The sequence below is a fragment of the Prunus mume genome, linkage group LG7, assembly GCF_029339155.1.
Source record: "Prunus mume cultivar Tortuosa linkage group LG7, ASM2933915v1, whole genome shotgun sequence".
Classification (NCBI taxonomy): Eukaryota; Viridiplantae; Streptophyta; class Magnoliopsida; order Rosales; family Rosaceae; genus Prunus; species Prunus mume.
The window spans coordinates 13,798,960-13,822,680 of record NC_142704.1 but is presented as its reverse complement, the minus strand read 5'-3'; the positions used below and the strand labels follow the sequence as shown (position 1 = coordinate 13,822,680).

At 36.4% G+C, this 23,721-nt stretch overlaps 2 protein-coding genes across 2 annotated transcripts; one reads left to right on the top strand and one right to left on the bottom strand.

Moving 5' to 3' along the window:
* The first annotated feature begins 2,172 nt into the window (after window positions 1-2,172).
* LOC103336802 (Ribosomal protein L35) lies at window positions 2,173-8,580 on the top strand. The gene is made up of 4 exons (XM_008239902.2): window positions 2,173-2,502; window positions 2,788-2,891; window positions 2,992-3,076; window positions 8,176-8,580. The coding sequence occupies exons 1-4, from the start codon at window positions 2,272-2,274 to the stop codon at window positions 8,263-8,265; spliced, it is 510 nt and encodes a 169-aa protein (XP_008238124.1). The 5' UTR covers window positions 2,173-2,271; the 3' UTR covers window positions 8,266-8,580.
* Window positions 8,581-9,057: 477 nt separating this feature from the next.
* On the bottom strand, window positions 9,058-10,484 carry LOC148915537 (uncharacterized). Its single transcript, XM_089041686.1, has one exon. It carries the CDS (start codon window positions 10,114-10,116, stop codon window positions 9,154-9,156), a length of 963 nt encoding a protein of 320 aa, XP_088897812.1. The 5' UTR covers window positions 10,117-10,484; the 3' UTR covers window positions 9,058-9,153.
* Window positions 10,485-23,721: the final 13,237 nt, after the last annotated feature.

The window sequence follows — 23,721 nt, the reverse complement described above, 5'->3', positions numbered from 1 at the left end:
CAAGCTCTAATCCCACCTTCTTTATTTTCAACAAATGATGCTTCACCCTAGAGTATGACCTTGAAAGTTGCATTGACAATAATGACACTTGCAACTAACATTTCCTCCACCTTTCTTGTTTGATTCAAAATTTGGGAAAACCTAAACTTGGGGCCAAATACCAGTCTAGCTATTGCCTAGACTGGAATTTTATTTTATTTTTTGTGGAGCCCACACAGCCATGATGGTTACCAAGGAGGAAAGAATGGGGCCCCGCACTATACTGTGCTGCATAATCTGTCACGCCAAGTGTTTTGGTTCGCATCATTTTTTATTTATTTTTAAATTTTAATAATAATCCAAATCAACGATCCATATTAAATCGAAGCTATTTTAATGGTTGAAATTTAAATTCAATGGTTGAAAAAAAAAAAAAAGATCCAATGGTTGAAATTTAAATCCAATGGGTAAAATAATATTTTAAATTAATCTAAATCATATCAAACTCCAAAACTCACTCCAAACTCAATAAATACCCTCATATTTCTCAAATAAAATTATATTTATGGAATTCAATTTTTTTTAGGTCAGATTGTTCAAAATATTAAATTATGAAGATATTTAAAAATATTAAATGAAGAAAAGTTATTTATGAAAAAAGTTTAAACTTAAACCATTCTTAGGGCCCGTTTGGGATTGCTTTTTTTGGCCAAAAATTTGATTCACTTTAAAATTAAGTAGTTTAAGGTGTTTGGTAAAAATAAAATATCTTGATTATTTTAAAATCAGTAGCCTTTTGACAGCTTTTAAAAGCAGAATCTGAGTTGCTTTTCAAAGCCGCTTTCAAAAGAAGCAGAGATAAACCTTTAATGAATTTTTTTAATTCCCAAAATACCATAATTCATTTTAAAAAATGACACCACCTCCACTTCCACATCCAACTCCATCACTTGCACCACCACATTCACTACCTCCACAACCACCGTCATCGCTACCACCACCACCACCACCATCAACTCCACCTTCATCACCATCACAACCTCCACTCCATTACTAATACTACTACCACATGATTAGTACATAACACTTTTAACATCATGTCTATTTTAGTAATTATTCACAGTTATAACAATTTTATATTAAAATTTATCAAACAGTTTTGACACTGCTTTTTGTACTAACAACAGTTTAAAAATATTATTTACCAAATATGGAGTGCTTTACTTTACTGACTAATTATTTTCAAAGTATAGCAGAAACAACTTTTTTTAAAAGTGACAGCAATCCCAAATTGGGCCTTAAACAATTTAATAAAGTTGCGGACTTAAAATTTGAGTATGAAGGGTTGAGGAAAAAAACGATTTGAGTTCGAGTAAAACCTAAATAGTTACTTTTTGAAGAGGAAAAATTTGGGTTTAAGTCCAAATGAGTTGAAGAAGGCCTTAAGAGTGAAGTCAAGCCCCAAGGTCGGGAAAATTTGCCAGCCTAAGAGCAAGTCCAGCGGTCATTGACCCAGGTGGGAAAAAGAAAAAGTTTCAGTGGAGCTCGGGGAGGTGTGGGACCCACCAACTCTGTTTGGCGAAGGTAGCTTCACCGAGGTCCAAAAGCGCGGGTTGTCTTGATGTGTCTGATACCCCATTGATTTGTTTTTTTTGTTGCCACGTGGCGTCGTCTAGGCTCTCCGATATGATTTTTCATTCAATCCAAAGGCATCCAATTTTTTTGCAATAAAATACTGGAAATTTTTTAAAAAATACCCAAAAATTAATGAATTTTTTCTATAAATACCAGCCAATTTTTTTTTAATTTATCCGAAATTTGAAATTTAAAATTTTCTCCGATTATGAGATATGAATAGTATTGACACGTAGGAACCCGAAAATCTTATCAAAATATTATCCAAATTAATTATTGAGGTAAAAAGTTGTGAAAAATAAAAATGAATAGTAATTGCCCTTTGCCATGCAAGGTGGAAACAGAAAATACTATTTGCAAGGGCAATTATTATTCATATGAATAGTGGCTGCCCTAACTCCCCTCTCATCTTAAGGGTAAATGGGTGGAGTTGCTCTAATTGTGAGTGTGAGTTGAATGGTTGAGTGGCTTTCCAACTCGCTAACCCGACTGCATTTTGGGAAACCCAAACCTACAAAGGAAAAATCTAAATCCAACACCGGAATACAATGACTTAATAACCAAACACTGACTCACATTTTGCATTCCCAAATCCCAGTCCACCAAGGGAACCAAAACCCACGAGTTCAGTAAAACCCTTTACTGGCGGACGAGACGATGGCGATGCAGAGATTATGCACCAAGCTTCGGTCATTGTCCGTACACTCAACCCAAACTCTACCATCTTTTTCTTCGTCTTTCCTCTGTTCTTCTCCTCGTCTTCACCAGCCTCTCCCTTTCGCTTCAAATAACAACAAATGGAGCTTAAGGTCACTTTTCAATGCACATTCACCAACCCAACCTTCGCTAGCTATCGCCACTCTTCGCCCTTCAACATTCCCTATCTCGGTAAGCTGGGTGGTTTTTTTATTTATTATTTTGTTTGAATACTGAGAAAATGCCTGAGAAAGATTAATATCCTAATTCTTGAATAATAAGGAATGCATAAAATTTCGCAGGAAATACCTGGGTTTGTTGGGTTTTCAATTAACATTTTTATTTTGCCTTATTATGTAATCTATCAAACGGAAATGTGAATTGGGGATTCCCATATGGTGTTGTTAAGTGCATTTTGATGTACAATTCCATAATAGTGTTTAAAAGAGAAATGTTGTTTTATGTGTGCATGTTAAGATGCTTCAAGTGCGGCATGTTTCTTCAAGAGAGCGTAAGAAGAGGAGAAAGCCAATGACACCAGTCACTTCCAAGTTAAAGAAAACCAAAATAAAGGCTTACTCGTAGGTTTATGTTTTCTCAGTCATCAAGTAATGTCATTATTTTCTTTTGGAAATGTTAATAAAGTTTTATGTAATAATGATTTTGAAATTTCTTGGTCAGGTCTTACAAGTCCAGGTTTAGGACAATGAATGATGGGAAAATTCGACGGTGGAGGGAGGGCAAGCGTCACAACGCACATTTGAAGGTGTGGTTTGCATTTTGATTATTCAAAACTTGGGTTCCATATGCAGTGTTGGTCACTAATCATCTAGCAAGTCGTTATATCTCAATCATGTTTAAATTCTGTATGGTTTAATTCTTTAATACATTTGGGATGATGCATTTAAATTCCCACAACATACACTAGAAAAATCCTTTAGTGTGATTTTCTTGTTTGGGCCAAATTTCTTTGTTATGTTAGGAAGCAACTTGAGCGGGCTCAGCCCGAAGTCCGTGAATCCAATCCCAAAATTTCATCTCCTATGGTCAGGTTAAAGGTAGGTTGAGATTTGAGTTGAGAAAATACCAACCCCATCAAGTTTGAGCCGATCCAAGAGTTAACTCGAATTACTGATAAACTGGTGAACTGTTTCAAGACCTATCCTAATTGACATCATCACTAAATTCATTTGAGTAATACATGTACGTGCAGCGCATTGTGAAAATTAAAGTGGGAAGGGATGGCAGAAAGGAAAGAAGGATCACTTGTAAAATGGGATGTGATGTGACTCAAGTCAAGGATAAAGGAGGCTTAGGGGTGCAAAACTTAGTAAAGAGGAATGAAGATTTGCTTGGGAAGTGGTTGTGGAGATTCAGGCGAAGTCAAATTCTTTTTGGTATACTGTAACCCGGAGCAAGTGTGGGCTGCATGAGAATGGTTGGGATCCCAAGATTTTGGCTTGAGCTTCAAGTTGATATCCATGGACAGATTTTTAAAGGGATTGTTTCTTTTCACTGCGTATTGTTGTTTTGGGGTGGGTGGGGAATGTAACGTGAGGTTTCGAGACGAGAGTTGGGTATGGGAAACCGATTTTTGTACTCTTTATCCTTGTCTGTATAGATTGTCCTGATATCATAATTATCCCATTGCTAGAATACGTGTTAATGTGTCTTGTTTTCCACCTAGTTGGTATTTTGGGTATCGAAGACATTTTAACAAGCAGGAAGTGAGAGAGTACTTGTCTTTGCTGTCAGATCTAGAATCTGTCTTGCTTGTCCAAGTAGAGCATATAGGAGAATTTGGAGATTGGAGTCATCTTGCATTATTATTATTATTTTAATATTTGTGTAAATGTTTCTTAAGGTATCTTGTGTAAAATCTTACTTTCTACTTTGACACCCTCCCATGTAATATGGAAAGCTAAAAGTACCTCCTAAGGCACAAGTGTTAGCTTGAGTAATTGTTCATGGGAAGATTAATACTTGTGACATGGTTCAAAAAAGGCGTCCGTTTTCCCCTCTCTTTCTTCCCTTTGGTGCGTTATCTGTAGGAAGGAAGGATGCTGAAAGTATGGATCATTTGTTGTTTCATTGGCCAGTGGCATGTTCTTTATGTTCATGTGACCATAAACCATGAACTGGTTTGGTTGTACTGAATTGTGGTGCGTTCGTGAACCAAATCATAGAAACTAACCAGAGAGAGGGAAGAAGATGGCACACCTCTGTTGCAATACATCCATGAAGTCTGAGTCAGACTCTTGAGAGATGAGAGGAAGATGAGTCTGTTGACTCTGTTGAGTAGCGAGTCTATTAACTACTGAGAAGTTAGAAGGAAAAAAACATAGAGAATACGAAAGAGGGAGGTGCTTGGGATGCTGTGTCAGTTTCATCTTCCAAGAGGAAGGTGCATGTGTGGAGAAGTCCCTATTTAATACAAGTAATTGGGGGTTGGATAAAATAAATAGACAAAGTTAAGTGAGAAAAATTAAAAGTTAGGTTGAAAATTATGACGTTTATTACGCAGGAAACAACTTGAATTAAAACAACTTGAAAAATTAACAATGACCTGAATTAAAGTCTCGAACGAATTGTGATTTGAAACACAGTACTGACTATGCCTACCCCCAACAAATCCGTACCATAGAAACTAGCGAACCCAGCACCCATTCGTGTTTCACAAACCGTATCATTCCCCGTACCAGGTAACACTGCTTTTTTTATGAGGCCACAAGGATTTTGATGGGAGAAGGCAAAAGTTTTGTAGAATAGTGGTGTGTTCGGTTGTTTTTTGTATCTGTTTGGAGAAGAATAAAAGGATTTTTGAGGATTGTAGCGGGGCGGGGTTGCAGGGTTGGAGGGTTGGTGGGATTTTCAAAGTTAGTTTTGGTCTTCGCTGTGAGTTTCAATGTCTTTCTGAATATTGGGATTTTCCACTCTCATCTATACTGGCAGATTGGAAAGCTGCTGTTTTATAAGACTCTAATTAACACTTTGAATTTTCCATTTGCAAGAAAATACTTGGTTTTTGTTGCTGTTTAGCCTTTTGTGATTCATATGTTGTGGTGGACAACTTGTCCACTACTTCATCTTGTTTATTTATTTATTTTTTTCATTTAATAAAATTCCATTTCATATTGAAGAATAAAGTTGAACTCTTTCAAGGAGGCTGAAAATATTTCAGAGTCTAAAGTTCTAAACAACTGCACCAATTAAAGTGTAGGAAAAAAAAAATACTGTCTAAGAAAACAAATTATCAGATGTCACTTTTATTTCTTTTTATGATAGAATGGAGAAAAGTGAAAAAGAAATAGAAAACAAAGATAGATATCAATAGATAAGATGTTTGCACTTTACATGAATAGAAACATATATTAAACATCAACATTTGTTATTTTACTGCTAATAATCCTAATGTGTTAGGTTTACATGATATATAACCACAACCAGATTTACATGAATTGATTTAAATTATTATTTGAAACTATTGCTAATGTTATAAAACCGTAGCTAGATTTGCTTATTTTCCAATATATACATATTGTTAGTATTTTGGCTCATCAAATATGTCCTAGTTGGTTTAGGATTGTTTTAGGAAAATTAGAGGTATACCAATTCTTGTCCTAGAGGGATTAGGAAAGAATTTCAGTTTTCCTTATTCAATTTAGGTTTGGATTTCTAGAAGTCTATTAGGATTTGGATAAGTGTAATTTCCTAATCCACTTAGGAATAGGAATCCAATCAGCCTTGGGACATGTAAGCCAACTCTATATCTATAAATAGGGTGTGGCAAGGCTTATTTTTAGAGAGGAAAAACAGCCAGAGACAGCCAAGAGTTTTGAGATTAGTTCTAGGGTTGCAAAAGTTCTGTAATCTCTATTATTAATCAAAGGAGCGGTGATTTCTCTACCTAGAGAAATCACAACTGGACGTAGGCAAAAGTTCTGCCGAACCAGTATAATTCTTGTGTGTTTCTAAGTGTTTTAATATTTGCTAGTTTAGTCTATTGCCGTTGGTTACATCAAAGAACAAGATCTAGAAGGCGGGTTATTTAACACATATATATATTTATACTAATGGCCCGCATATTTGTATTAGACCTTTTTGTTCCCTGAAAAAAGGCCTACATATTAAATTTTTAGCCCCTTAACGTTGAGCGCACAGGAAGTAGTGCCATATTTGATGTGGAACAATTGGATGGAGAAGAATAGAAAGGCAATTCAGGGAAAGGAATGTAGATTGGAAGAGATTGTAATTGGTCCTAAGAGGACCTCTCTTGTGTTTGATATGGTATTCTTTCCTTGCTTTTTTTAGGGTTCAGTAAGCTATGCCTGGATTTCCTATGGAGGGGATGCAGAGTTAGTAAGGAGTTCTGCAATTGTTTGCTGACAACTCCCTTCTGTATATGTAGGGAGTGAAACATATACTACTGAGTTTACTAACTTCTCGTACAAGTTTCAATTAACCCTTCCTATATGATACTTCACTAGACATTTGCTAGCCATAAATTGTAGAAATTCAGGCTCTATATCTAAATATCTTTATATTTTCATATCTACTAATAAAAACTTGATATTCTATATCTTCCTTAATATTTCTTTTTAATTTGGCGATGCTGTAGCTACTGGCCCAGAATGGGATATGCAGAATTGATAGCCAAGGAGCTTTAAAATGAAATTGCTGTGTTTGTATTAAGTTTCATTTTACTAGTCAGAGTCATCATCTTGAATTTATTTTAGGTCTTATTTGGTTTAGAAGTATTGGTGGTATGGCAATAATGATCACTACATAATTGGAGTTGAATCCTGGAACAGACAAAAGTCTATGGGAGTTGAGATGGACTGCTGGAAGTTGGGTCATTGTCTGGTAGAATTCTTAAGAGAAGTCATCCATTCTTTGAGTTTTGGGGAAGAAAGGCAATGTTGTCCTCTTAAACCAATTTTTATTGTATTTTCTTTGTGTAATCTTTTTCTAAATGGAATATAAGTATAATCCTTTTCTTTTGTTGAGACCACAATAGCGATGGAGGACAGTGAAATGAAATGAGGCTCGAAGTAAAAGAATGGTGTTAAATGCAACATTTGGTTGCTGATTCATCAAACCTCACACAGAAGAAATCTGAGTCATTTCTTTGCGTGGGGTTTTCCTGTTTTTACCGGAACAAAATAGTATGAACTTTCAGAACGCAGGTATTTTACAGCAATTAGGAGAAAGGATTTAAGAAGATTTGACCTAAGGATCTTAGAACTTTTACCACAAGTTATGGAGATGTCTAGAGTCTAGTGATCACCATTGCCAAGCAAGAAGGGAATAGAAGGTCTGTTGAGGAAATATTTTGTTATACATAATCTGGATACAGGGGTCAACTTCAAGCATCTGAGTTTCTGTCATTTTCTTTCTGGTCTGATTTAAGCATCTAAATCCTAACATTGCATCATCTCAAAATCTGTTTCTATACATCAGCCTGGATGACTTTGTTTAGCATGTAGGTAATATACCACTTCAAATGGAAAAACATTTTACTCAATCTGTGAGATCTATACCTCAGAAGAAAATAGGTGGTCCTCTGTTTTTATTTACTGGTGAACACAACTTTATTAACAAAGAAAGAGAGGTACAACACAAGGTGTCCCCTGTCAGAACAAACATGTATTTTACATCTAATGTTAGTACAGCTAAACGTCTCTTAGTGGCGATCTCTTGACCTGCTTGATCAGACTTGAGTTCCTTTTAATCGTCCATGTACCTTTTCCTTGTAATGGTGCATTCATGATTTACTCTTTTTCTTTTTCTTTTTTTCGTAATTGAGCAGAATTCTGAACGTATCAATTTATTCTTGAAATTAATGAAATTTCATATTTGTTGCAGTCGAAGATATCTAAGCGTAGACTCAGACTACCTGCCTTAGTCCATCCTGCTTATGCTAAAGTGATGAAGAAGCTCAATTTCTGCGGTTAAAACTTTCAGAGTACCATGTAGGTACTGCCAATTTCCTGGAATGAAAGAGAGTACACTTTTGCATTTTGAAATGTGCTCTTCTCAATAGTTTACATTTCTGTTTCCTTCAGACAAGCAGGTGCTATATGCTTTTAGCGGCTAGATGTTGACTAGTTCAGTTTGAGGCCATAGCTGATTAGCTGATGAAAATAATCAGCAGCTATGCATGTCCTCTAAACTTGTATTCTGTGGACAACTACTTGCTGAGGAATTTTTTATGAGAGTTTTGCATTACTGTAATGTATCAGAAAAGAAATAACAAGTTCTCCGTTGACATGGTGAATGACTCAAGCTTGAAGCATGGTGTAGATGTTACTAAAGAAAATCTGGAATGTTGTCTAAACATCAATAGATTTGCTGATTTGCATCGTATAATATTCCAAAATTTGTGATTTCTTGCAGCACTTGTAGAAAATTCAAGTGGGAGTTTTGCAGTGAAGGGAGCAAAACATTTATCAATTTCTTAAGAGCATCTCTTACTTTTACCCTGCCACCCCTAGCCAGCATAGGATAGAATAGGATAGCAATTTTAGCAAAGGCCCTCAAAACACAAACAGTGAGAAATTGGGTACGTTAAGCTCCATGCACAAGGACAGGCGCATGAAACAAATAAAATAATACCCAAAAATTAGAAATGTCAAAACGCTTTAATCCAAATTTAGAAAGTTAAAAATGTTTATTAAAAAAAATGTAATGGAAGATGAGGGAGATCCTAATTTTCCAGAAAACAAAAATCATATATCCGAGCTGATTATTGTTATTCCTAAAGAATGAAAGGCGTAAAGCATAACAAATTGAGGAAATTAAATGCCACATATTCCCTTTTAATTCGTCTTTACTTAAAATCTTTCACTGGGCAGATTCTTGCATCTCATATGCAGTAGCTGCAGCATCAAGTCCCTGAACAGGTGAACCTCCTTCCTCACTATCATGCCTCACATGCCCTGCTGCTTTGGCTCCTCCAGAGTCGCTAATGTTCCCAAAGATCAAAACTAGCACTCCACAGACAGCGGTGATAAACGAGAGCCCAAAAGAAGTGGACACATTTCCCGGGATGGCCGATGCAACTGCGAAGCCAGCACACGTGCCAAGAGCTTTTGTCCAAGAAAACCAAGCAGAGAAAGCACCTTCTTTTCCGGGAGGCGAACAATCCATCAACAGAACGCGCCCGAAAGCGTGTAGGAGCCCTGCGGAAGTGCTTTGAACTGCGGCGAAGAGCAGAACATGGTGCTGCTTCCAAACTGAGCCGCTGAAAAAGAACCCGTACCCGGAGGTGATTAATGAGAGGAAGAAGCCCATGAGTTGCATTTTGACAGCATTCGCCTTGATGAAATGCTGCAGGGGTTGCAGCATTGGGAGAGAAAACAAGGGGAAGATGAAATACATTAGCCAAAAGTAGAGCAATGATCTTGGATCATAGCAAAGCTGCCCAACTAAGTAAAGCACCCCTCCTGTGAAAATACACATTGTTGTTGCCGAGGAGAGGAAAGCGCCAACAAGGCCTCCTACTGCATGAGGAAACTTGAAGATTGATAATGCATGGGACTTTGAGATTGGTGGGTTGACGCAAGGCCTTTCAGTGACAAAGAAATGGAAGATTCCACAAAGCCATTTGATACCGCTAAAGATGGAGACAACCCAGAGGCTTATGAACTCCTCTTCCTCTCTAAGCATGTGGTACGTGAATGAGGATATGATGGCAGCGCCCAAGGAGCCTGCGGCAGCTGCGTAAAGCGAGAGCCAGGCAGAGATGCCTCTGCGGTCTTGGAACTGGGATTTTTTAAGAGTTGGTCCAGTGAAGCCGCGGACCATTAGGCTAAGGTGGCGGGTGTGGCAGGCGGTGGAGATGATGTGGGCGGCAGTTATGGCGGCGATGTATGGGGGGAAGATCCAGAGGGTTTTGAAGAAGCCGGCAGGAAGACAAAAGATGGCGCCAATGGCGGTGGCAGCTGCAGCAATGATGGGCTGGCTGTAGCCGTGGTCAAGAATGATGGAGACAAAGGCAAGGAGTGGAGAAGCCAGAGCTAGGCCTATGGCCCATGAAATTGAAGTCCACTCTAGAGCTGAGTATTTGGAAAGTATTGACTTCTTTGTGAGTGAATGGTACCTGCAATATTAACACATAAACTTCACCATCTAAGCTATGGAAACTTAGTTGGAGTGTAGTGATCAATAGCTTAACCCATAAAAAAAAATTGGTGAACTGTAAATAGGAAAAAAAAAATGAGGATCAGATGCATGTTGAAGTTAGAGTCTATTTCTAGACATGACATATTGAGAAGTCTGATTTCTACTCAACTTTTTACTTTTTATTTTTTATTTTTTATTTTTTTATTTTTTATTTTTTACGTTTATCTCATTTATTGACATGTGATTGTTTAGGATGTAAAATCACTATAGGTTTTCAGTATGAACTCAAAGTTTGAAATTTAACACCTAACTTAACTCTAAAGGGTCATTGTATACAATATCAATAAATAAGACCACGGTCCACAGTTGTTGTGTTTTTTTTTTTATTAAAAAAAAAAATACAAGTGATAGTCTAAACTAGAGGAGAGAAAGGCATCTCGCACGAACACAACTAAGATGTCATGGGAGTTCGAACTTGAGACCTCTTGTCTATAAGTCAAGGCCATTTTCAATAAGTTAAACCCGTTGGCAAGACCATGATCTATAATTGAATAAAATTTAGTATAACTAAGATTTTCTTAACACATTTGTAATTTAATAAAGAATAAACTTTATGTATAAAGAATCTCTGATGACTTATAACAAAGCATAATAATGATTAAATGTAAAATGATGAGCACAAATATTTTCATCTAAAAAACTCTGACCTTTAATGGCCTATGAAGTTAGACATACAAAAGCAAAGGACCATAGACATCTCCATAGGGAAAAGGTGCCAAATTAGCTCATTTCGTTCTATACGAAACAAAAAAGATAAACAGCAATGATAATTAAAGATAAAACAAAAATTCTCTGTAATCTATGTATATATAAAACAAAAGTAGAGAATGGTGAAACATTCAAAATATCAAAAAATGCCTTTAGTTAATTCAAATATTAATAATTGAAATTATTATAATTAAATGAAAATAATATGGTAAACTCATATTTTTTCATATTAAAAAAAATAAAAATAAAAACAAAATCAGATAATAAATCCTACTTTTATGGAACATAACTACTCACGTTATTTTTTCTTAATTCTAAAAATAAAAAATAAAAAACAAAATAAAACCAATTGGCACATGAATGAGCGTGTGCCAAGGGGCCAGTTAAAGATAAAATAAAAAGTTGCAAAAAAGTTTTGGGACATTTTGGAAAAGGCCAAATGAGAGAGAAATATTTTTAAAAGAAGCCAAAATGGACAAAAATGCCTTTATTTATTTTTGGATTTTCTAAGGACATGTCTTTGGTTTGAAAGTTGAGGGATTTTTCTATCTTTTTCGGAAAAGTTTTGACTTTTTCCGAAAGTGAAAATTGTTTTATGGCAAAAACCTAAATTTACTAAAAGTTTATTGACACTCGTGTGAGAACAGGTCGAAAAACTAGTATACATAAAAGAAAAATATCTGATGCTGCTAAACAATTAGAAGAATCCCTTAAAATATCCCTACTTGGTAATGTAGACTTTTCAAATAGTTAACAAATCTAATAAAAAGAAAGGGAAATTTTATTGCCACCCCCAAATCTATTGAAGGAACTCCCCTTCAATTTTTAATATGAAGAGACAAAGACTGAACCAAAACGAATGTAAGACTAACAAATTATTTTTCTTTAAATTGAACTGTGGTTTTATTTTAATTTTTTTTATTTATCAGTTTACTCTTTTTATTTAATTTTAAAAAGGCATTTTGAAGCAAGCAAAAGGTCAAGAGACTAGCAAATGATATCACAAGTATAGGTCGTCTACTTACAGTTTGATTTCCTTTTGTTTGCAAACAAAGCCCTTGCCGCTGAACCCTCCCTCCACAGAGGCGACTGGTCCGTTTGCAACTTGGCTGATGATGAGGGGGAAGACGATAGGGATAAGAACTGTAAGAATGAAGTAAGAGCACAACTCATAAAAATACCAACTCAAAACCTCCACCTTGTTAGGCTTCTCTTCAACCCCTGCATATGCTTTGTACACATCCCTTGCCCTCTGAATCTTCATGCCCGCCCCATGCACATCTGGAGTAGTTCCAATCCCCATATATGCTTTCTCCTCCTCATTCTCGACCGCTCGCAGCGCAGAACTGATGATCAACTCTTGTGCACTGCTACTTGTTCCAGTTTCCGGGCTAGGTTCAGCCATTTTTCTTTCAACCCTAATTTATTAATCAAGGGAAGTGCGTGTTCAGAACTTTTGCAAGCTTCTTTTTATAAATACTCAAAATACGAAAATGGTATATACGCTTGGTGATACTAAAGAATGGAGGATGTTGATGGCTGGACATGAAAAACCAGCTGGTTGCGGAAAATCCCAAGGGCTTCAAAAGCCTCGGTATGTCCATATATATGTAAATGCGAATAGAGGAAGGGTACAAGTTTGGCATCATTCTCAACTCTCACTATCTTTTATCATTTTTCTACCCCATACAGTCCAATTACTAATCTATCATACAACAAGGTGGCACTATATTCTTAATTTGTTTTCTTCATTAGGGTTTAAATATTTCACTCCATTAATATATTGTTGGTTGGGGTTTTTTGAGTGGACAGTTTCTTCATATCTCAAAAGGAAGACACACAATTATTAAACGCGTCTTATTTTTGTTATTTAACACTTTAATTATTTATCAACCGATGCTTTCGCCCTTTTAGTGCGATTGCGGAATGATTACAAAATACTTAGGGTCAGTTTGACATTACTGTGCTGTGAAAATAATCGATGTCAGATTTGCTATGAGAGAAATCAGCTGTAAAGGAAAGCAATTTGGCATTTGGTAAACTTTTTGTTAAAAGTATTTTTGGTACTAATTCCTGCATAATCATTATACCCAGCACCTCTTCGAAACTGATTCCTTCAGAAGATAAAAGCACCTAATTAGCTGTTTTCCCTTATAACTTTCTCTCACATCAATTTTTAACAATAAATGATTTTCTCATAGTTTACCAAATGGCTGGGCTTTCCAAAAAAATTTAAAAATCACTTATCACCCCAAATAAGCAATACTAAACGAGCACTTAGGGCTCGTTTGAGAGTGATTCTGGATAAGTTAATAATTACTTATATGGAGAATCACTTTTGGATAAGTCAATAATCACTTTTATGGATAAGTACATAGGAGATAGAGTTGTCAATGGATCGGATTTTGATTCGGATTCGATTCGAATCCGATGTAATTAATAGGAGATGGATTTGGTGGCATAATTCAATAACCCGATTATGATCCAAATTCATTAACCCGTTAAGTTAACTAAACAAATATGAATCTTGCGTAATCTGATCCGATAATTATCCAATTTGATATAATATATATCTATTATTTTTTTCACTCACTTAATATATATTGTTTTCTCTAATATAGACGTCCACATTTTGTTAAACTACGGTTGTCCACTTTGCAACTTGTTTTTTTTTGCAGAAGAGGTGGATTTGATTCATGCAATTCCAATTAGCACACGTTGCGAGAGCCCTTGAGAGCAACCGATGGTACTGCTTCTTCTTTTGCATCTCCATATTCCCATATTTGGGATACTTTTTGGAGGGCCTACACCTCTGCCAAGGTGAAAGTAATCTTGCAACATGTATGCTTTTACTTGTATATATATATATATATATATATATATATTGGCAAATTTGTGGACAACCGTAGCTTAACAAAATGCGGACTTCCACATTAGAGCAAAACTATATATATGCATATGTAACAATATTGTGAATTTTTGTAAATAAATAAAAATATTTTCAACTATTTGTATTTATGACATACAAAATTTGGATCGGGTTATTGGATCTGATATATGATAATTTAGCAAATCGGATATGGATCTAGTTGTGAATGGTTTGTCGGATTTTCAGATTGAGTTGGGTTGAAATTTTTTTGATTTCAGATCGAGTCGAATTTTAGGTGCGAAGTTCATCTTCGACCCATTTACAAGTTTAATGGAGGTGCTTCTCCCCATAATCTTTTAAAATCACTTAAAGTAATTATATGAAGAAGTATATAGGAGGTGTTTCTCCCCTAACTTCTAACCAGGTGATTCATCGACAAACAAAAATACCCAGTTTTCTAAGTTCATTTCTTGTTTTCAATTAGGTTCAAGGAGTTCAAATAAACAACTAAGAAAAATAAAGAGAGTTTGACTTGTAGGCCCTTGATGACTTTTTAGGATACTAATAAATTTGTGGGAGGTCCCCCGGATGTGAAATTTTGATACCGTCATTGCTCCAAAAGTACGTTCTATGATGCTCTTAAGGGAAGAATGTTTGTGGTTGAATACTTTTTTGTGACCCACTGATTAGATATTGCCTCTACAAAAACCATAAAGATAATACCTTTCACCTTTATATGTCTCTAAATACCCTTTTCATTTGTGGGTACCATGCATTCACTAGATCTGAAAAAAAAAAAAAAGTCCAACAATATGAATATTTCGCGAAAGAACTACTATTTGAAGGTTTAGGAAAAGTCAAAGTTTTATATAGTAAAACCAATAAGAAACCTTTGCATTGTAGGGCATGTCATCCCAAATTGCACATGTAAATATGAATTGCATGTCAAAATTGTTTGCATGCATAATATTTTGAGTTTGTATTCCCCTCCTGCCAACAGTGGCGGATCCATCAAGGAGGAAGGGTGGTCAATTGACTCCTGAAACCCAGAATCCACCATGGGAGAGGAAGAAATTGACCCTTGCAACTTGCCCATAACCTGCTTGATGAAATGCCCCAAAGGGGGAGGCAACAGTCTTTTTTTTTTTTTTTCCCTAACGTCAAAATTGAAATTGTCCCACTTAGGGTTTTTATTTTTATTTTTATAAATTTATTATTAATACTGCTGCTCGATAAAACTCATTTTGGGAATGAGTTTTAACACAATTCTATCGTTCAAACCCAAATTCCCAACCCCCAAACCCCAGCCACCATCCCATTGTTGAATCCTTTATGGATGGCTTTTCTTTCCACAAGAACTCACGGTCTATTTTTTATTTACCCAATAGAAAGTTATAGTTTTCCTTGCCCTTGTCATAGGAGATACAGTAATCTGGCCAGAGAGCAGGTAAGTAAGAAGTTTGGCATATGATTGTAAGTGATCCCGTGATCTAATGGTAGGCCTTGCAAATTAATGATTGAAAGCGAGATTCGTTTTTAGGAAGAAGGGAGATGTGCCATTTTGAGTCAATTTTTTTTTTTCAAAATAGAAGACAAGCTTATATTAATAAATGGTTGTTGTTCAACAAATTCCAACTACCCAAAAGACTAATCAGTTTTTTTCAGTGTATTGACTCTCAATAGCTTATATGTTAGTTTTAAGCTTCTTATTTTTTGTTCCTTTGGTTTTCACTATAAATCAATGGTTTTATTTGATGTCTATCATCCATCACACGTTTTAGCATATGCGTTTGAGTGGCGATTTTTCTCAATTACAGATCTTTTTTTGTCAAAAAAATAAAAAATAAAATTGTGGGCTTTTACATGTTGAATCCTAAAAAGAAAATTCATGGATCCACCACTGCTTGCCAATATAATAATAAAGAGATATCAAAGCATGTTGCGTACATCATCTACTGCACCAATATAATTCTTTAAATAACATTAATAAAACCAACATAATAATAGATACAATTAGCACAAAGTACTTAAGGATTTTCCCAAACCCAAATAGACAAGACTAGAGCTATTAAACCCAAAATACAAGCGATAGTCTAAACTACAGGGGAAAATGGAGAGTGATGCATCTGTACTCGAGCAAGGGTTTTCAAAAACACAAATTAATGAACCCCATTAATCTAGATACATTGAGCTCATCTAAATAACTATGACTCTAGGTATTCCAAATCCATGGAACTTATTAAAAGCAAACTGGGGCTTGTTTCAGATGCTTCTCTAGGAAGTATCTGCTCATAAGAGCTTTTAACAAAAGCGCTTTTATTATAAAAATCTTGAATTTTCATAAAAAATTAAAGTGCTTCGTGGACAAGCACTTGGGAGTGCTTCCTGAAGAAGCACATGGAAAATGCTTCTCAGGAAGCGCTTCTATGACCCAGAATGCTTCTAAACTTTTCTACCAAATGTCAGAAACACTTTTAGTTATCGAAAGTGTTTTTGGTCCTTCCAGAAGCACTCCCAAACTCTTAGGGCTTGTTTAAGACTGCTTCTCTAGAAAGCACTTCTGCTCATAATTGTTTCTCACAAAAATGCTTTTGTTATAAAGATGTTGAAATTTTTATAAGAAATACAAGTGCTTCCATGAAAAGCACATGGGAGTGCTTCTTAAACAAGCACATAGCAAGTGCTTCTCCAGAAAGAACTTCCAGGACTTAGAAATCACTTCTAACATTTTCTACCAAATGTTGTCATAAGTGTTTTTGATTGTCAGAAAGCACTTTTAGCCTCTGAAAAGCACTCCCAAACAAGCCCTTAGTAAACTTTAATGCACCCAATGCTCTATAAAATTTAATGCCTCCTTATCTGCATCATTATGCACTGCATCTAGGGTTTCTCACACACACAAATTAGCTACTACATTACTCTGCAAAACCACCATCACGCTATCCTCTCTTTGCATCATTTCTTTTGATTCTTCTATCCTTAGCTTCATTTGGGTCTCGAACTTTCTCTGTCCATGGGCTCTATATTAGAGAAGCTACAATCTCTAATCTCCAACAAGATTTCAAACAAAACCAAATCACATCAAGAAAACTGGTTGAGTTCTAGCTTCAAGAAATATGTAGACTGAACTCGGTCCTTCATGTTGTTATGGAGGTGAACCCATATGTCTTACCAAGCTAATAAGGCAGGTTATCAAGGAAAGGCGAAGGCCCCCAATTATTATTATGGGTTACATGGAATTCCTATCTTGCTCAAGGACAACATTGGAACAAAAGATAAGCTTAACACCATTGATGCTTCATTGGCTTTGCTTGGCTTAGTCGTGCCTCAGGATGCCAACGTAATGTGTAAGTTGAGGAAGTCGGAGCCATCATATTGTGGAAGGCTAGCTTGTAAGCTTTTGGTTCCATTATTAGTATATGGGCGTACTGTATGCCACCTATTGGTCCATGATATTGGGAAAGATAATGTCGACTGGTAACTATATAATAGGTGGATCCAATATCTATTATGTGGTGGATTCTTATTATTGGCTCAGAGCTCATACTTTTATTGGGATTAAATCTTTCCTTAATGGGTGGAAACTTAATTGACACAATATATAAGTAAGGTCCTCTCACTCGTGGCGCACCTTGGTGCTTTTCACATTCTCCCGCATGTATTTATCTATAAATTTGATGAGAATTAAGAAAGAGGTTTACAAACCACCTTATGAGTACCCTTCTCTAGTTGAGTTGTTGCAATATGGTAAAATCACACACGTCAGTCAGCGTCCTACGTGGAAAAGTGGACCCCACATGCTTGTCAAATAGAAATTAATAAAAAATCTTTACTTTTAAAGTTAAAAAAAAAAATCAATTATATTACATAATAAATTTAAAGAAATTTCAAAATTAAAAAACCATACCCATCAACCAGTATCCCTCTAGCCACACTCTCACCCAAATCCCCCACCACTCCCCTTGCCCTTCTTTGTCTCTCCCTCTCCCTCTAATTACAAAACAAAGTTATTAGATCCCCACATAAAATTAATCAAATCTCCATATATGTAGTTATGAATATCATAGAGAGAAACAGAACAAGAAAAAGAGGAAAACACAATTTGCAAATTGTGAACATAAATTAAGGATAGAGTTGGCAAAGTCAAAGAAGTATCCTTTGGGTTTGGTTTATCTCATTGGCTAAGAAGGGAATATTTCCATTGCTATTTTCTTTTCTAGTTTACATGTTCCTTTATGAAAGGTCCCAATGATAAGTTTTTAGTGCAGTTGGGATTTGTTTGCTTGATGAAAGGTCCCAATGTTTCGGGAAATAGTCTCTATTTCAAATCATCGCCTAGCTGCTTGTTTCTCTTGCCCTTTTTAGAGCATTTCCACTAGTTAGCCCTTTGCCATAGTAAGGGGAGCCCTAGGGCAGCTACTATTCACGTGAATAGTGCTGCCCTATCTGACAAAGTGTGTTTCCAGCAGTTTAGGCTTGCCATGACAAATACTATTCATTTTTTTTTTTTTCACAACTTTGTTTACTTAAACAATTAATTTGGATAATATTTTCGGATAAGATTTTTGGATTCCTATGTGTCAATACTATTCATAGCGGATAAGATTTTTGGTTTCAAATTTCAGATACATTTCAAAATTCAAATTTCAGATAAATTCAAAATGTCAAATTTCAGATAAATTTCAATTTCCAAATTTCAGATAAGATTTTCACCCTCTAAAATTGCGCCACGTGTCATCTCTATCTTCCTAAATTTTTCTATAAAACTAGAGGCTTAGCTCATACCTCCTACACCATATCTTCTCTACATCTTCATTTCTCAGATTTTAGATTTCATTCTCCATTTTCAATGGCAGACATGCAAGATGTTTTGGAGAGGCAAGAACGAGAGAGGAGAGAAAGAATGCGTCAATGAGTTGCAAGCAAAAGGGCGTAGAGAGAACTAGATGAGCAACTTGGCATGGCCGTTGCTTTGCTGGAGGAAGAAAACCAGAGCCGTTTTGGTTTACGAGAAGGCCGTGCCCCGAATGTGGACAGACATAGACATTCTCGGGGTAAGAATCTTATGGAAGATTATTTTATCCCACATTCTCTGTACTCTGATGTTTCATTTTGAGCGAGATATAGAATGCAACCCCATTTGTTCAATAAAGTCATGCATGATATTTGTAATTACCATGAATACTTTGTTCAAAAGAAAAATTGTGCTGGAAATTTGGGGCTTCTTCCCGAGCAAAAGTTCACAGCTGTGATACGAATGTTGGCGTATGGGTCATCTACGGATCATAGGTGGATGAGATTGCCCGGATGAGGAAGTCCACTATTTTGGAGAGCTTGGTGCGATTTTGTGATGCAGTGGAAACTATACACGGGGACTACTTGCGCAGACCTCGCCGAGGACCTGCAACGGCTTCTACAAAAGCTAAGTCTCGTGGATTTCTGGAATGATTGGTAGCATTGACTGCATGCACTGGCGATGGAAAAATTGTCCAACTGCTTGGCAAGGGGATTATGGCAATCGGAAATGGCAGAAAAACATCATCCTCGAAGCAGTTGTTGGTTTTAATACATGGGTTTGGCATGCCTTCTTTGGAGTTGCCGGCTCTCAAAATGATTTGAACGTCCTAGGTCAATCCCCGGTGTTCAATGATGTTCTGAGAGGTGAATGCCTAAATATCACATATCAAATCAATAATACCGTCTACTAGAACGGGTATTATCTAGCTGATGGTATCTACCCGAGGTGGACAACATTTGTGAAATCAATTCCACATCCCCGATCCCAGAAGGAAATTTTTTTTTGTTGCCTATCAAAAGGGGTACAGAAAAGATGTGGAGATGTGCTTTAGTATCCTTCAAGCCTGGTGGGCTATTATCAGGGGCGCGGCGCGTCTATTTGACAAGGAGGTACTTAGAAGTGTATGATGACTTGTATCATCCTCCACAACATGATTGTGGAATATGAGTATGATTACGATACTGATGAAGTGTATGAACCAGATCCCATGAACACGGCCTTAACACAAATTTATGAAAAACCTATGGGGCCAAATGGAGAACCAGTGCAGCATGATCCATTGGTTAGAGACGGTAGTTTCATGCCTTGTATGATTCAGCGCTACGGAGATGCAATCGTCGTATATTCATGAACGCCGTCAAGTTGACTTGATGGAGCATTTGTGGGTGGTGAAAGGCAATGCAGGTGAATGAAGTGAAGTGAAGATGTTTTTTTGATGTATTATGTTTATGTTGTATTTTTAATTATGCTTTGTCGTTTTTTTTATGCTTTAGTTGTGGCTTGTTTATTTTTTATGCTTTGGTTGTGGTTTGCTTTTTATGCATGGAATGTTTTGAATAAAAAGGAATTTTGTTAAATATTTTCTTTATTCACTAAAAGAAAATCAATACAACTCATAAAATAAAATACATGAATTACCACTAATTTTTTAAACAAACCAAAAAATACAATGAAATGAAAGGCAAGCAAACTAACTTAATGGTACAATGAAATGAAAGGCAAACAAACTAACTTAATGGTACAATGAAATGAAAGACAAGCAAACTAACTTAATGGTTTTAATCATTTAACCAATCCATGTTGCTAGGTCCATCGTCACGAAAAAGTCTTCATCTCATCACATCCCTTCGTTCTAGCTTCCAAAATTGTTTTGTTTCAGGGGACATATGGTTTGTATCCATGGCCATGGTTTCCCGATCCTTTTTTTCAATCTTTTCTTAGGCATACTCCCTTTCTTGGCGTACATACCTCCATTTCTTTTGCATATTCTACATCAATTGACCTATCGTGCTCTTGTTGTTTCATGTCCATTTCAATTCTCATGGCTTGCAACTTTGAAAGTTCCTCCAAAAATTTAGATGCATTCTTGGTAGAATTACTCCCTCTCTTCGCCTTCGCCGTCTTCCCCCCAATAGGCCTCGACCCCTTTTCGATAGGTGAGTCTTGACTCATCGGGGAATCCATAGGTGAATCCGATGTCCGTGTCTCATGGAGTGGTGTCTCGTTCAAAACTACCGTTGGACCCGTTGGAATAATTTGGAATCTCTTACAACTCTTCACCACCTCCCAACATAGGGTATGGTTGAAACTTTTTTTGCCTTGCCCAGTAGCACCAAAAAACATTTGTGCTTGCATAATCTATAATAAAAAAAAAAATAGAAATGTAAGAAACTTTAAAAAATATTGGCAATGCAACAAGTATAAAAAAAAAAATGAAAATACAAGAAACTTTAACAATTTATTAGAAATGCAAAACAAAATATAAATATTGCAACAAACATTCATATTAATACTGGAAATACAAGAAATATTAACAAAATATATAAATTGCAAGAAACATTTAAATAAAATTTAATATGACATAGAAATTAATAAAACAAAAATTACAAATAATTTACCTCATTGGTAAGGTTTTCCCCGCTTCTATGGTTGTCCATCGCTTTTGCCAAGGCATCTCTCCATTTCGCCAACTCTTTATTAAGAATTTTCCACCTACTAGATAATGCCATTTCCGTACGGGTCGAACCAATTACCTTTTCACAAAAATCCTGATGAATTTTTTTCCACATATGACAAAATTTCAACTCATTTCCCGTTACGGGACAATGACTAATGTGGAGCCAAGACTCACACAAGCTAACATATTCCATGATACTCCATGCCCCTCCGGTTTCACTAGAAGAACCCATAAATTTTTCTAGAAAAATACAACTTGAAAGTGAAAAAAATATTGAGTAGAAAGTGGATAATAGTAGAAGGAGAAGAAAATGTATGAGGAGTTGGTGTTAAAAGTGAAGAGTATTGGTTGGTATTTATAGAAAAAAAATTCAGTATTTTTTGGGTATTTTTTTTATTTATTTTTTATTTTTTTATTTTTGGGAAAAAATTGGCTGCGTTGGATTCTTTGGAAAAAGGGGATCGGAGAGCCGAAGGAGTCACGTGGAAGAGAGCCGTTGGGGTGTAGTTTCAATTTTTTCATTTTTTATTGATGAAAAAATGGCTGCCGTTGGATTGCTTGAAAAAGTGGATCGGAGAAGAAGCTAGCCACGTGGAAGAGACCCGTTGGGGCGTCAAAGTTTTTAACGTTGGCACATGCAACACCGCGTCATCGGCGTCAGCCCAAAACTGAGTTTTGGTGCTCGGGCTGACCTCCCAAGGGCCAGTCCATTCGTTGGGTCCCACACCTTGCCCGACATATTTTTGTTCTGGAAATACCATTTTGGGTTTGCTCTCCCTAGCCCTCCCTTTGGACCCCTTTTTGGAAATGCTCTAATCATTCGAGTCTTCTTTGTTCAAGCCCAGAATATTACTCACTTTATCGCTTGGATCCAACATTTTCTATCGACTCTCGAAGATCTCAGATGAGAAAATTACCAGATGAGAAAATAACAAACCCAATGCAGTCAACCTACAAACCCCCGCTCCTCTCGCCTGTGTGTCCTTCCATCCGCCCTTCTCTACCCCTTGTGTATCTTTCTTCTCTTTTGTGTCACCAAACCCAGCGACCTAATACCCCGGCCACAACCTACCAACCAATGAAATTAGTCTCCACTCGAGCTGCCCTTTTTTTGTTTCTCCCTTCCCTAATGCACACTCCTCTCCTTTTGATGTTCTTCTCATGTTCATCTGATTTCAACTCTCAATCAACCCTAGAATGCAAAATCAAACTTCATGGGTGATCACGAAATTCGTTTTCACCATTTGGCTCAACATTGAAATATGAAAAAAAAAATAAAACATTTTATGTAACATCCCACATCGACCTAACGGAGAAGGGGTGATGTGCTTTATATGTACATGCCCACCTCCATCTAGCACGATGTCTTTTGGGAGCTCACGGAGTCATAGGAACTCGGAAGTTAAGCGAGTTGGGGGCTAGAGCAATCCCATGATGGGTGACCCATTGGGAAGTTGCTCGTGAGCTCCTAGAAACAAAACCATGAGTGCAGAGACCGTGGCAATATCGTGCTACGTGAGCCGATCCCGGGATGTGACATTTTAAGGTTGGATTAGTTGTTGGATGGTTTTTATTAGGCCTGGGCTCGGTTTGGGTTGGTTCAGTTTTGGGCTCAACCCGAACACCGAACCATAGGCTTCAGTTTGGCTATTTTGAAAACTAAAACCAAACCATAATTGATGAAAACCGACCACTTCAATTCACCGAACTTGTTGGTTTGGTTTGGTTTCAGTTTTTTGGCTTTCTTAGAGAGAGAGAGAGAGAGAGAGAGAGAGAGAGAGAGAAAGAAAGAAAGAAGAAATAAAATCAATGGAGAGGAGAAGAAGAAAAAAAAAGGAAGAGATGGAGAAGAAGAAGAGGAGAAAAAGAAAATAGAGAGAAGAAGAAGAGGGAGACGAGGAGAGGGAGTGAAGACAGATAAAAGAAGAATGAGAAAAAAAATAAAGAGAGAGAGATTGATGAAGACAAGACAAATGGAGAGATTGAGAGAGAAGAAAAAGAAAAGATTGAAACTATGTATTATATATATTTCTTATAATAATATTTTTTAATATCTTCCATTTGGTTTGGTTAAACCGTGGTTTTGAATATTGCAAATTGTACACCAAATCATATATTTCGGTTTGGTTTGGGTTCAAACCGATGACCAACAAGAAATTGAAAAAAAACCAAACC

Coding starts and splice junctions, on each gene's coding strand:
- LOC103336802 (XM_008239902.2), top strand. CDS start 2,272: ATGGCGATGCAGAGATTATGCACCAAGCTTCGGTCATTGTCCGTACAC. Junction 2,503..2,787: donor CTTCAACATTCCCTATCTCG/GTAAGCTGGGTG, acceptor GTGCATGTTAAG/ATGCTTCAAGTGCGGCATGT. Junction 3,077..8,175: donor GTCACAACGCACATTTGAAG/GTGTGGTTTGCA, acceptor TATTTGTTGCAG/TCGAAGATATCTAAGCGTAG.
- LOC148915537 (XM_089041686.1), bottom strand. CDS start 10,116: ATGGTCCGCGGCTTCACTGGACCAACTCTTAAAAAATCCCAGTTCCAA.